The following is a 15105-nucleotide window of genomic DNA, read 5'->3' as shown; positions in this document are numbered from 1 at the left end:
GAGTAATCTTGGTTGTAGGTTTTTCCCTTTCATCACTTTAAATATGTCCTGCCACTCCCTTCTTGCTTGCAAAGTTTCTACTGAAAGATCAGCTGTTTACCTTATGGGGATTCCCTTGTACGTTATTTTTCCCTTACTGCTTTTAATACATTTTCTTTGTATTTAACTTTTGGTAGCTTGATTAATACATGTGTTAGCATGTTTCTCCTTGGATTTATCCTGTGTGGGACTCTCTGCACTTCCTGGACTTGATTGACTATATTTCCTTTCCCATATTAGGGAAGTTTTCAGCTATAATCTCTTCAAATATTTTGTCAGTCTCTTAGTTTCTCTCTTCTTCTTCTGGGAGCCCTATAATTTGAATGTTGTTGCATTTAATGTTGTTCCAGAGTTCTGTGAGACTGTCCTCACATCTTTTCTTTTTTCTTTATTCTGCTCTGAGGTAGTTATTTCCACTGTTTTATCTTCCAGGTCACTTATATGTTCTTCTGCCTCAGTTATTCTGCTATTGATTTCTTTTAGAGAATTTTTAATTTCATTTATTATGTTTTCATTATTGTTTGTTTGCTCTTTAGTTCTTCTAGGTCCTTGTTAAATGTTTCTCGTATTTTCTCCATTCTACTTCCAAGATTTTGGATTATCTTTACTATCATTACTCTGAATTCTTTTTCAGGTAGACTGCCTTTTTCCTCTTCATTTGTTTGGTGTGGTGGGTTTTTATTTTGCTCCTTCATCTGCTGTGTGTTCCTCTGTGTTTTCATTTTGCTTAACCTAGTATGTTTGGGTTCTCCTTTTCATAGGGTGCAGGTTCGTAGTTCCTATTGTTTTTGGTGTCTGCCCCCAGTTTCTAAGATTGGTTCATTGCGTTCTGTAGGCTTCCTGGTGGAGGGGACTGGTGCCTTTGTTCTGGTGGATGAGGCTGGATCTTGTCTTTCTGGTGGGCAGGACTATGTCCGGTGATGTGTTTTGGTTTGTCTGTCACCTTATTATAATTTTAGGCAACCTCTCTGCTAATGGGTGAGGTTGTTTTCCTGTCTTTCTAGTTGTGTGGCATAGGGTGTCCAGCCCTGTAGCTTGCTGGTCGTTGGGTGGAGGTGGGTCTTAGCATTGAGATGGAGATACCTTGGAGAGCTTTTGCCATTTGATATTATGTGGAGCCAGGAGGTCTCTGGTAGACCAATATCATGAACTCAGGTCTCCCACCTCAGAGGCACAGGCCTGACACCCTGGCAGAGCACCAAGACCCTGTGAGCCCCACAGCTCAGAAGAAAAGAGAGAAAGAAGGAAAGAAAAGAAAGAAAGAAAGAAAGAAAGAACGAAAGAAAGAAAGAGTTATTAAAAATAGAAAATTAAAAAATATAAAAATATTAAAAATTAAAAAATTAAAAAGTAATAAAAAAAGGAAAGAAACAAAGAAAGAAGAGAGAAACCAAACGAAACAACAAATCCACCAATGATAACAAGTGCTAAAATCTATACTAGAAAAAAAAAAACCCAAAAAACGGACAGACAGAACCCTAGGACAAATGGTAAAATCAAAGCTATACAGACAAAATCACACAAAGAAGCAAACACATACACACTCTTAAAAAGAGAAAAAGGAAAAAAATATATATATATATCTTAAAAAAAAGGAAGAGTGCAACCTAATCAACAAACAAATGTACCAATGATAATAAAGTCTAGATACCAAACTAAGATAAACATAAAACCAGAAAAAATTTAGAGACAGAAAGAAAACCCCAAGTCTACAGTTGCTCCCAAAGTCCACTGCCTCAATTTTTGGATGACTCGTTGTCTATTCAGGTATTCCAGAGATGCAGGGTACATCAGATTGACTGTGGAGCTTTCATCCACTGCTCCTGAGGCTGCTGGGAGAGATTTCCCTTTCTCTTCTTTGTTCGCACAGCTCCTGGGGTTCAGCTTTGGATTTGGCCCCGCCTCTGTGTGTAGGTCGCCTGAGGGCATCTGTTCTTCACTCAGAGAGGATGGGGTTAAAGGAGCAGCTGATTAAGGGGCTCTGGCTCACTCAGGCCAGGGGGGGAAGGAGGGGTCCAGACTGTGGGGTGAGCCTGCGGTGGCAGAGGCCAGCGTGACATTGCAACAGCCTGAGGCACGCCATGTGTTCTCCCAGGGAAATTGTCCCTGGATCAGGGGACCCTGGCAGTGGCAGGCTGCACAGGCTCCTGGGAGGGGAGGTGTGGATAGTGACCTGTGCTTGCACCCAGGCTTCTTGGTGGCTGCAGCAGCAGCTTTAGCGTTTCATACCCATCTCTGGGGTCCACACTGATAGCTGCGTCTCGTGCCCATCTCTGGAGCTCATTTAGGCAGTGCTCTGAATCCCCTCTCCTCACACACCCTGAAACAATGGTCTCTTCCCTCTTAGGCAGTTTCAGACTTCTTCCTGGAATCTGTCCCGGCTAGCTGTGGTGTACTAAGCCCCTTTAGGCTGTGTTCACACAGCTAACCCCCATCCTCTCCCTGGGATCTGACCTCTGAAGCCGGGGCCTCAGCTCCTAGACCCCACAGGCCCAGGTGGGTGAGCAGACAAGTCTCTCAGGCTGGTGAGTGCTGGTCGGCACTGATCTTCTGTGCGGGAATCTCTCCGTTTTGCCTTCTGCACCCCTATTGCTGTGCTCTCCTCCGTGGTTCCAAAGCTTCTCCCCCACCACCCCCCGACTCTGCCCATGAAGGGGCCTCCTAGTGTGGGGAGACTTTTCCTCCTTCACAGCTCCCTCCCAGAGGTGCAGGCCACATCCCTATTCTTTTGTCTCTGTTTTTTCTTTTTTCTTTTGCCCTACCCAGGTACATGGGGAGTTTCTCGCATTTTGGGAAGTCTGAGGTCTTCTGCCAGCGTTCAGTAGGTGTTCTGTAGGAGTTGTTCCACATGTAGATGTATTTTTGATGTATTTGTGGGGAGGAAGGTGATCTCTACATTTTTCTCCTCTGCCATCTTGAAGGTCTCTCGGGAAAAAATTTTATTGAAGCAGTTGTGTATGTAAATCCAGCTTCATTTTTTCCCTATTTTTGTAATATAAAAAGAATAATGGTAACCCTCCAGGGTTTTTTTTTTTTTTTTTTTTTTGGAAGATTTCTTTTTTTTTTTTTTAAACATCTTTATTGGAGTATAATTGCTTTACAATGGTGTGTTAGTTTCTGCTTTATAACAAAGTGAATCTGTTATACATATACATATGTTCCCATATCTCTTCCCTCTTGCATCTCCCTCCCTCCCACCCTCCCCATCCCACCCCTCTAGGTGGTCACAAAGCACCGAGCTGATCTCCCTGTGCTATGCGGCTGCTTCCCACTAGCTATCTATTTTACATTTGGTACTGTATATATGTCCATGACACTCTCTCATCCTGTCACATCTCACTCCTCCCCCTCCCCATATCCTCAAGTCCATTCTCTAGTAGGTCTGTGTCTTTATTCCCGTCTTGCCACTAGGTTCTCCATGACCTTTTTTTTCCCTTAGATTCCATATATATGTGTTAGCATACTGTATTTGTTTTTCTCTTTCTGACTTACTTCACTCTGTATGACAGACTCTAACTCCATCCACCTCATTACAAATACCTCCATTTCATTTCTTTTTATGGCTGAGTAATATTCCATTGTATATATGTGCCACATCTTCTTTATCCATTCATCCGATGATGGACACTTAGGTTGCTTCCATGTCCTGGCTATTGTAAATAGAGCTGCAATGAACATTTTGGTACATGACTCTTTTTGAATTATGGTTTTCTCAGGGTATATGCCCAGTAGTGGGATTGCTGGGTCATATGGTAGTTCTATTTTTAGTTTTTTAAGGAACCTCCATACTGTTCTCCATAGTGGCTGTATCAATTTACATTCCCACCAACAGTGCAAGAGGGTTCCCTTTTCTCCACACCCTCTCCAGCATTTATTGTTTCTAGATTTTTTGATGATGGCCATTCTGACCGGTGTGAGATGATATCTCATTGTAGTTTTGATTTGCATTTCTCATGATTAAGTATGTTGAGCATTCTTTCATGTGTCTGTTGGCCATCTGTACATCTTCTTTGGAGAAATGTCTGTTTAGGTCATCTGCCCATTTTTGGATTGGGTTGTTTGTTTTTTTGATATTGATCTGCATGAGCTGCTTATAAATCTTGGAGATTAGTCCTTTGTCAGTTGCTTCATTTGCAAATATTTTCTCCCATTCTGAGGGTTGTCTTTTGGTCTTGCTTATGGTTTCCTTTGCTGTGCAAAAGTTTTAAGTTTCATTAGGTCCCATTTGTTTATTTGTGTTTTTATTTCCATTTCTCTAGGAGCTGGGTCAAAAGGATCTTGCTGCGATTTATGTCATAGAGTGTTCTGCCTATGTTTTCTTCTAAGAGTTTGATAGTGTCTGGGTTTACACTTAGGTCTTTAATCCATTTTGAGTTTATTTTTGTGTATGGTGTCAGGGAGTGTTCTCATTTCATACTTTTACATATACCTGTCCAATTTTCCCAGCACCACTTATTGAAGAGGCTGTCTTTTCTCCACTGTAAATGCTTGCCTCCTTTATCAAAGATAAGGTGACCATATGTGCATGGGTTTATCTCTGGGCTTTCTATCCTGTTCCATTGATCTATATTTCTGTTTTTGTGCCAGTACCAAACTGTCTTGATTACTGTAGCTTTGTAATATAGTCTGAAGTCAGGGAGCCTGATTCCTCCAGCTCCATTTTTCGTTCTCAAGATTGGTTTGGCTATTTGGGGTCTTTTGTGTCTCCATACAAATTGTGAAATTTTTTGTTCTAGTTCTGTGAAAAATGCCTGTGGTAGTCTGATAGGGATTGCATTGAATCTGTAGATTGCTTTGGGTAGTAGAGTCATTTTCACAATGTTGATTCTTCCAATCCAAGAACATGGTATATCTCTCCATCTATTTGTATCATCTTTATTTTCTTTCATCAGTGTCCTATAATTTTCTGCATACAGGTCTTTTGTCTCCTTAGGTAGGTTTATTCCTAGATATTTTATTCTTTTTGTTGCAATGGTAAACGGGAGTGTTTTCTTAATTTCACTTTCAGATTTTTCATCATTAGTATATAGGAATGCAAGAGATTTCTGTGCATTAATTTTGTATCCTGCTACTTTGCGAAATTCATTGATTAGCTCTAGTAGTTTTCTGGTGGCAGTTTTAGGATTCTCTATGTATAGTATCATGTCATCTGCAAACAGTGATAGCTTTACTTCTTCTTTTCCGATTTGGATTCCTTTTTCTTCTCTGATTGCTGTGGCTAACACTTCCAAAACTATGTTGAATAATAGTGGTGAGTGTGGGCAACCTTTTCTTGTTCCTGATCTTAGTGGAAAAGGTTTCAGTTTTTCACCATTGAGGACAATGTTGGCTCTGGGTTTGTCATATATGGCCTTTATGATATTGAGGAAAGTTCCCTCTATGCCTACTTTCTTCAGGGCTTTTATCATAAATGGGTGTTGAATTTTGTCAAAAACTTTCTCTGCATCTATTGAGATGATCATATGGTTTTTCTCCTTCAATTTGTTAATATGATGTATCACGTTGATTGATTTGCGTATACTGAAGAATCTTTGCATTCCTGGAATAAACCCCACTTGATCATGGTGTATAATCCTTTTAATGTGCTGTTGAATTCTGTTTGCTAGTATTTTGTTGAGGATTTTTGCATCTATGTTCATCAGTGATATTGGCCTGTAGTTTTCTTTGTTTGTGACATCTTTGTCTGGTTTTGGTATCAGGGTGATGGTGGCCTTGTAGAATGAGTTGGGGAGTGTTCCTCCCTCTGCAATATTTTGGAAGAGTTGGAGAAGGATAGGTGTTAGCTCTTCTCTAAATGTTTGATAGAATTCGCCTGTGAAGCCATGTGGTCCTGGGCTTTTGTTTGTTGGAAGATTTTTAATCACAGTTTCAATTTCAGTGCTTGTGATTGGTCTGTTCATATTTTCTATTTCTTCCTGGTTCAGTCTCGGCAGTTTGTGCATTTCTAAGAATTTGTCCATTTCTTCCAGGTTGTCCATTTTATTGGCATAGAGTTGCTTGTAGTAATCTCTCATGATCGTTTGTATTTGTGCAGTTACTTCTCCTTTTTCATTTCTAATTCTATTGATTTCAGTCTTCTCCCTTTTTCTCTTGATGAGTCTGGCTAATAGTTTATCAATTTTGTTTACCTTCTCGAAGAACCAGCTTTTAGTTTCATTGATTTTTGCTATTGTTTCTTTCATTTCTTTTTCATTTATTTCTGATCTGATCTTTATGATTTCTTTCCTTCTGCTAGCTTTGGGGATTTTTTGCTCTTCCTTCTCTAATTGCTTTAGGTGTAAGGTTAGGTTGTTTATTTGAGATGTTTCTTGTTTCTTAAGGTAGGACTGTATTGCTATAAACTTCCCTCTTAGAACTGCTTTTGCTGCATCCCATAGGTTTTGGGTCATCGTGTCTCCATTGTCATTTGTTTCTAGGTATTTTTTGATTTCCCCTTTGATTTCTTCAGTGATCACTTCGTTATTAAGTAGTGTATTGTGTAACCTCCATGTGTTTGTATTTTTTACAGATCTTTTCCTGTAATTGATATCTTGTCTCATAGCGTTGTGGTTGGAAAAGATACTTGATACGATTTCAATTTTCTTAAATTTACCAAGGCTTGATTTGTGACCCAAAATATGATCTATCCTGGAGAATGTTCCATGAGCACTTGAGAAAAATGTGTATTCTGTTGCTTTTGGGTGGAATGTCCTATAAATATCATTTAAGTCCATCTTGTTTAATGTATCAGTTAAAGCTTGTGTTTCCTTATTTATTTTCATTTTGGATGATCTGTCCATTGGTGATAGTGGGGTGTTAAAGTCCCCTACTATGATTGTGTTGCTGTCAGTTTCCCCTTTTATGGCTGTTAATATTTGCCTTATGTATTGATGTGCTCTTATGTTGGGTGCATAAATATTTACAATTGTTATACCTTCTTCTTGGATCGATCCCGTAATCATTATATAGTGTCCTTCTTTGTCTCTTGGAATAGTCTTTATTTTAAAGTCTATTTTGTCTGATATGAGAATTGCTACTCCAGCTTTGTTTTGATTTCCATTTCCATGGAATATCTTTTTCCATCCCCTCACTTTCAGACTGTATGTGTCTCTAGGTCTGAAGTGGGTCTCTTGTAGACAGCATATATATGGGTCTTGTTTTTGTATCCATTCAGCCAGTCTGTGTCTTTTGGTTCGAGCATTTAATCCAATTACATTTAAGGTAATTATCTATATGTATGTTCCTATTCCCATTTTCTTAAATGTTTTGGGTTTGTTATTGTAGGTGTTTTCCTTCTCTTGTGTTTCTTGCCTAGAGAAGTTCCTATAGCATTTGTTGTAAAGCTGGTTTGGTGGTGCTGAACTCTCTCAGCTTTTGCTTGTCTATAAAGGTTTTAATTTCTCCATCAAATCTGAATGAGATCCTTGCTGGGTAGAGTAATCTTGCTTGTAGGTTTTTCTCCTTCATCACTTTAAGTATATCCTGCCACTCCCTTCTGGCTTGCAGAGTTTCTGCTGAAAGATCAGCTGTTAACCTTATGGGGATTCCCTTGTGTGGTATTTGTTGTTTTTCCCTTGCTGCTTTTAATATGTTTTCTTTATATTTAATTTTTGATAGTTTTGATTAATATGTGTCTTGGCGTGTTTCTCCTTGGATTTATCTTGTTTGGGACTCTATGTGCTTCCAGGACTTGATTAACTATTTCTTTTCCCATATTATGGAAGTTTTCAAGTATAATCTCTTCAAATATTTTCTCAGTCCCTTTCTTTTTCTCTTCTTCTTCTGGGATCCCTATAATTCGAATGTTGGTGTGTTTAATGTTGTCCCAGAGGTCTCTGAGACTGTCCTCAGTTCTTTTCATTCTTTTTTCTTTATTCTGCTCTGCAGTAGTTATTTCCACTATTTTATCTTCCAGGTCACTTATCCGTTCTTCTGCCTCAGTCATTCTGCTATTGATCCCGTCTAGAGTATTTTTAATTTCATTTATTGTGTTTTTCATCATTGCTTTGTTCCTCTTTAGCTCTTCTATGTCCTTGTTAAATGTTTCTTGCATTTTGTCTATTCTATTTCCAAGATTTTGGATCATCTTTACTATCATTATTCTGAATTCTTTTTCAGGTAGACTGCCTATTTCCTCTTCATTTGTTAGGTCTGGTGTGTTTTGACCCTGCTCCTTCACCTGCTGTGTGTTTTTTTGTCTTCTCATTTTGTTTATCTTACTGTGTTTGGGGTCTCCTTTCACAGGCTGCAGGTTCGTAGTTCCCATTGTTTTTGGTATCTGTCCCCAGTGGCTAAGGTTGGTTCAGTGGGTTGTGTAGGCTTCCTGGTAGAGGGAACTAGTGCCTGTGTTCTGGTGGATGAGGTTGGATCTTGTCTTTCTGGTGGACATGTCCACGACTGGTTGTGTGTTTTGGGGTGTCTGTGGCTTTATTATGATTTTAGGCAGCCTCTCTGCTAATGGATGGGGCTGTGTTCCTGTCTTGCTAGTTGTTTGGTATAGGGTGTCCAGCACTGTAGCTTGCTGGTCATTGAATGAAGCTGGGTCTTGATGTTGAGATGGAGATCTCTGAGAGATTTTCGCTGTTTGGTATTACGTGGAGCTGAAAGGTCTCTTGTGGACCAGTGTTCTGAAGTTGGCTCTCCCACCTCAGAGGCACAGCCCTGATGCCTGGCTGGAGCACCAAGAGCCTTTCATCCACACGGCTCAGAATAAAAGGGAGAAAAAAATAGAAAGAAAGAAAGAAAGAGGATAAAATAAAATAAATTGAAACTATTATAATAAAAAATAAGAAAAAAATTAAGAATAAATTTATTAAGAAAATTTTTTTTTAATTTTTAAAAATCGATTTATTAATTTTGTATAATAAAAAATAAGAAAAAATTAACAAAAAATTTATTAGAAAAAAATGTTTAATTTTTAAAAATAAAACATATGAAAAAACTTATTAAATTTTTTTTTTAATTTCTATAAATAGGATATAAGGAAAAAATTATTAAGAAAACATTTATTAGGAAAAAAATTTTTTAAGTAAAAAAAAGAAAAAACAAAAAAACAAAAACGGACGGACCTAACCCTAGGACTAATGGTGAAAGCAAAGCTATACAGACAAAATCTCACCCAGAAGCATACACATATACACTCACAAAAAAAGGAAAAGGGGAAAAATTAATATAGCCTGCTCCCAAAGTCCACCTCCTGAATTTGGGATGATTCGTTGTCTATTCGGCTATTCAACAGATTCAGGCACATCAAGTTGTTTGTGGAGCTTTAATCCGCTGCTTCTGAGGCTGCTGGGAGAGATTTCCCTTTCTCTTCTGTGTTTGCACAGCTCCGGGGGTTCAGCTTGGGATTTGGACCCGCCTCTGCATGTAGGTCGCCTGAGGGCGTCTGTTCCCCACCCAGACAGAACAGGGTTAAAGGAGCAGCTGCTTCAGGGGCTCTGGCTCACTCAGGATGGTGGGAGGGAGTGGTACGGAGGAGGCGGGGCGAGCCTGCAGCGGCAGAGGCCAACATGACTTTGCAGCAGCCTGAGACGCGCCGTGCGTTCTTCCCGGGAAGTTGTCCCCGGATCACGGGAGCCTGGCAGTGGCGGGCTGCACCGGCTCCTGGGAGGGGCGGTGTGAAGAGTGACCTGTTCTTGCACACAGGCTTCCTGGTGGCGGCAGCAGCAGCCCTAGCATCTCCTGTCCGTCTCTGGGGTCCGCGCTGATAGCAGCGGCTCGCGCCCATCTCTGGAGTTCGTTTAGGTGGCGCTCTGAATCCCCTCTCCTTGCACGCCGCGAAACAGAGGCAAGAAAAAGTCTCTTGCCTCTTCGGCAGCTGCAGACTTTTTCCCAGACTCCCTCTCGGCTAGCACCGAAGCCGGAGCCTCATCTCCCAGCCCCTGCTTGCCCCGGCGGCTGAGCAGACAAGCCTCTCGGGCTGGTGAGTGCTGCTCGGCACTGAGCCTGCGTGCGGGAATCTCTCCTTTTTTCCCTCTGCGGCCCCGTTGCTGGGGGATCCGCACTGATAGCCGCAGCTCGTGCCCATCTCTGGAGCTCGTTTAGGCGGTGCTCTGAATCCCTTCTCCTTGCGCGCCGCCTAACAAAGAGGCAAGAAAAAGTCTCTTGCCTCTTCGGCAGCTGCAGACTTTTTCCCGGACTCCCTCTCGGCTAGCACCGAAGCCGGAGCCTCAGCTCCCAGCCCCCGCCCGCCCCAGTGGCTGAGCAGACAAGCCTCTCGGGCTGGTGAGTGCTACTCGGCACCGATCCTCCATGCGGGAATCTCTCCGCTTTGCCCTCCGCACCCCTGTGGCTGCGCTCTCCTCCGTGGCTCTGAAGCTTCCCCCCTCTGCCACCCGCAGTCTCTGCCCATGAAGGGGCTTCCTAGTGTGTGGAAACCTTTCCTCCTTCACAGCTCCCTCCCAGAGGTGCAGGCCACATCCCTATTCTTTTGTCTCTGTTATTTCTTTTTTCTTTTGCCCTACCCAAGTACATGGGGATTTTCTTGCCTTTTGGGAGGTCTGACGTCTTCTGCCAGCATTCAGTGGGTGTTCTGTAGGAGCAGTTCCACGTGTAGATGTATTTCTACTGTATCTGTGGGAAGGAAGGTGATCTCCGAGTCTTACTCTTCCGCCATCTTGCCTCGTCCTTGTCTCTTTTTTTAATCAAAGTATATTGATACTTTAGTTAGTCTCATTTGAAAATTTGTCAGTTTCATCCATTTGTTTTACTCATTTATTGTGTAAATCTTCAGTTGATATTTTGTTTTTATCATTACCTAAAGGCAAACATGTATTTATTTCAATATTTTTACTTTTCAGAATATTTTTCTCAGCATTTGGGCGAGTATGAGAATGTACTAGCAGCACTTGAAGACTTAAATCTTTCCATCCTGAAGGCAATGGGAAAAACAAAAAAGGTAAGGAAACTTGATTATTGTCTATAAAATCTCTTCAGAATATCTTTCTCTTGAAAATCATAACTAGTTCCTAATGTATCATAGAAGTATAGATTTGTTTTTGTGACTGATAATTTATTTTTTTGATATAAATGAGCTATTTTATTCATTCACAATACAATTACAAAAAACTTACCAGATGCCAGATACTGTGCTTCATGCTAAGGATACAAAGAGCTGTTCAAATGGCTTATTCTGATGGGGAGATAAGTGTGTAAACAAGTGATTACAATATAGCACAACAGAGAGAATTACAAGATAGAATACCTTATTCGTGCTGGAGGAGACGACATCTGTGCAATTTGAATTAAAAGAAATAGTTATAGCTAGGCCAAGGAGAACCAGATACAAGTAACATCAGGTACAAAGGCCCTCTGTCAGGAGGGACACAGGGCATTCTCGGAATTGAAGATGGCCAATAAGGCTAAAATACAGAAAATCCAAGAGTGGCAATGTGTGAGGTAAAACTGGTATTGTAGGGAGGGGTCGCATCTTTCACAATGTTGTTGGTAAACCTAAGGATTTAGAGTTGTATCCTAAATGCAAGTAAATTTGCCATTTTAAGCAGAGATATAAAAACTCATGTAGTCTTTTGAAAAGACTGTGTAAGAATTAGCTTGGGATTAGGGTGGAAAATGTGGAAGAACAGAATTAAGAAGATGAGTAGGAGGCTAGTTCACTAATCCAGATGAGAGATGTTGGTAGTTTGGCAGTACTGGCAGAACAAATGGAGAAATATAAGTGAATTGCACATATATTTGAGATCCCATCAATAGAATTTGGAGAAGGATTGAATATGCAGACTGGGAGAGAAGGAATTGTCAAGAATGAATCTTAGTTTTCAGCTTGTGTTCCTGGACAGTGGCACTATCTAGACAGAGAATGCTAAAAGAGGACCAAGTTTAATGAGATAAGATCATAAGTTATTTTTTAGACATATTGGATCTAAACTACATTTGAGACATCTAAGGAAAGTCAAATAAGCCATTGGATACATAGATATAGACCTGAGAACTGAAGTCTAGACTGGAGATATACAATATGTGAACTGTTAGTGCTTAGGCAAAGAACTTGAGTGATATGTCATCTGAAGAGAGACTATAAAGTAAAAAGAGGAGGGAACCTAACACTGAGCTTTAAGGAACTTCAGCTTTGATGGTGAGTAGAGGGGAAAGAGCTACCAAGAGTGTCTGAGACAGAATGGGAAGAAAGGTAGGAGAAAAGACAGGAAAGTATAGTGTCCAGAGTTGAAGAAGAGAGTTTCATAAAGCAGGAGGTGGACAATAGTGTTGACTTCTATGAAGAGGTCAAGAGAGATGAGAATTATTTCCATTATCGGTAAGTCAAAAAAGACATTTTAGCATATAGAGTGCATAACAAGAAATTTAAAAAATTAAGGAATATACAGAATTTCTGGATAAAGACACCACAGATTAATACATACAAGTAGTTCAGCTTGCTCTTGAAGCTCCATGAAAAAAACTGAAATTAGATTTTTTAATGGGGAAATTTATAGCAGCAAAATTTGGAAACTGAAAAGCAAATAGACAACCAGTAGTTGATAGAAGGCCTGAGATATTTGACTGCTTGGCCTGGAGTGAGCAAAAGGAGAAACCACCAACTTGATTTGTAGAAAGGCTCAGGAATTAGTGTCACTAGCTGCCACTGGGAAACAAGGGGAATAGTAGGGCTAAAACAAGGTGACCTATTAGAAATCTGAGTAGGAAGCAGTTAGATTCCCCCAATCCCCTGTTCTTCTAAGCAACTGCGTCTTTATCAATCCAGGTAGAAAACATACTCTTGTTCTCTGAAAAGGTAAAAGAGAGCCCTGAGGTGGCGTCCGTCATAGCTGAGGGATTAAATAAAAGTTTATATACTGCATGAAAAGACATCCAGCTCTTTTCCGTAACTTAACTCCGAGTGTGGCAACCAGAAATATATCCTCCTGGCAGAAAGGAAGAAGTTGTCTCTGAGAAGTCTAACCAATACAAGAGAAAAGACATACGAATCCTCCAGTGATGGAGCTTGACCTGATCTCTCCTCCCATTGTGTAATCAGCTTGTTTGTACACCATCCTTAAATATGCAGTCAGCCAAGTGCCATCAAACTTCTTACAGGAAAGAAAGAGACCAAAACAAACTGAAAAAGAAGAAGGAGGGAGGGAGGGACTAAGACAGTGTTCTATGAAGGAAGATGAAAACTTCAAGGTAATGTCCTCAATCTCTTCCAAGAGATAAGAGAAGATATAGCATTCATGAAGCAAGAATAGTATGACAAACAGTGGGCAGCCAGAAAATAAGAAAGTGCTTTTGGAAATTTAAACAAGAAAGCAGAAATAAAGACAACAGAATTTTGGAAAATAAAGTTTAAAAAGTCTGCCAAAAAGTAGAGCAAAATAGTAGATGAAAAAATGGAATATCAGTCTAGGATGTCCTATATCCAAACAACAAATTTCAGAAAAAGAAAACAGGAGAATGAAAATGAAATCTAAATACTTTTTCTCTTGACCTCTTAAGGAGCACTTGGAAACTGCATAAAATTTTATCCCTTGGGACCTTCTCTCCAGAAATGGTAATTTTTCAAACCTCTGCTTGATATGGCTGGCTTCTCTTTGTTTAGATCTTATCTTAAATGCAATGTTCTCATAAAGGTCTTCTCTATCTTATCTAAGAGAGGCTGTCTTTTTAGAGTAACTCATTTGTTCCTTGCTGGCAATTATCAGCATGATAACTATATTTTTTTTTGTTTATTTGCTGTCTATAAGGAGGGAGAAAGGCAGTGTCTTTTTTGAATACCCAGAGTCTAGCAATTGAAATGAACCTGACAAAATGAACTCAATAAAAATTTATTGATTGGCTAAATAATTGATGAAATAGATATTCATACAGCTCCAAAGGCTAAATAATTTTTCTCCTAAAAGAAAAATTGTTCCTAAGTTCATTTCAGAAGCTTTCAAATCTCTACTTAATCAAGAATAAGCTCTTTGATTTAAAAAAAAAAAGAAAGAAAATCCGAAATAGTCAAAAATAAAATTAGAAAGGTTACTTGCATGATATCTCAAAATGAGTGAAACACAGGAGTTTTGACATTTTTCAAGCCACTGTTAAACTGACATTTTCTCCATACTGTCTAGCACAAAGAATGCTTCTGACTGAGAAATCCAGTATTTCTCTTTTGAGAGTCCTTATATATTTTTACCCAGATGAAAAGCCCTGTCTCAGTAGGAAGGGCTGACTGTTCTAGGTTTTTAAGAAAAATGAAATGCAAGCCATTTGTGGTCTATCTTCACTGGCAATACATTTGTCTGCTGTGTGAGAGAATGGACAAAATGGGTTCCAGCTGCTTAACTTAAATTCCAGGAGGTAACTCAGGACAGATATAATCTGTTATCATTATTTTCCCTTCCTCCTCCTCCTCCTTTAAACCCAGGCCTTCAATAGATCCTTAAAGAGTTACCTGGATTATTTTACTTTGCTTATTTTTCTGGAACAAGCACCACAGGTCAAATTTCAAATGGTCTTGAAAGCCTTGAAGGTAGGTAAAACCAGAACTTCCTGAATTTGAATTACACACACACACACACACACACACACACACACACACAAATTGGATTTGTCAATTTGTTTTCCTTCTTTATATAGTGGGGTGATAAGTAACTTATACCATCAGTATGTGAAGTGCTTGTAATCTCAAAGCACATGTAGAATTCTGATGCTTAAGCTAAAATTTAAATGGGATATCCTTAAGGCTTATTAGTAAGGCTCAAAAGGAGATTATCATAAGCTAAAATGAAGAATGGCGTTCTTAAAATAATTATTTAGGGTGTGATGATCATGTTGCTGAGTGAAGCTGCATCTATATATAAAATGCATATATATATTATTTAGTTTTCTCCTAAAAGTTATTTTTCAAATAAGCACATCATCCAATACATCATCAATGATTTTAAGAAAAAATAGACTTGAGCCCTAGCATTGCTGAGCTTCTGTCTCTCCCTTGCTTCTTACATCTGCCTTTGGGATCCAAATTGTTTGTCTCCCTGGCATCTGTAGAAGTCTTCATTTCAACCTTTCTATCTCTCTTCTATCCCTATTTCCTTATATTTAGCATCTGACCCTCCCAGGGCTCCATAATCCTTTCACTAGTTA

The 15105-nt window shown here is 39.6% G+C and overlaps 1 protein-coding gene across 1 annotated transcript in view; it reads left to right on the top strand.

Annotated features, from left to right (window-relative positions):
* Window positions 1-15105, top strand: part of NECAB1 (N-terminal EF-hand calcium binding protein 1) — a 206651-nt gene that overhangs the window by 78680 nt on the left and 112866 nt on the right. The window contains exon 4 of the mRNA XM_036830071.1: window positions 10821-10918. Within this exon, the coding sequence (XP_036685966.1) occupies window positions 10821-10918 (98 nt within the window). The remainder of the gene's footprint in view (window positions 1-10820; window positions 10919-15105) is intronic.

Source organism: Balaenoptera musculus, chromosome 17 (genome assembly GCF_009873245.2).
Source record: "Balaenoptera musculus isolate JJ_BM4_2016_0621 chromosome 17, mBalMus1.pri.v3, whole genome shotgun sequence".
Taxonomy (NCBI): domain Eukaryota; kingdom Metazoa; phylum Chordata; class Mammalia; order Artiodactyla; family Balaenopteridae; genus Balaenoptera; species Balaenoptera musculus.
This window is presented reverse-complemented; position numbering and strand designations above follow the sequence as displayed.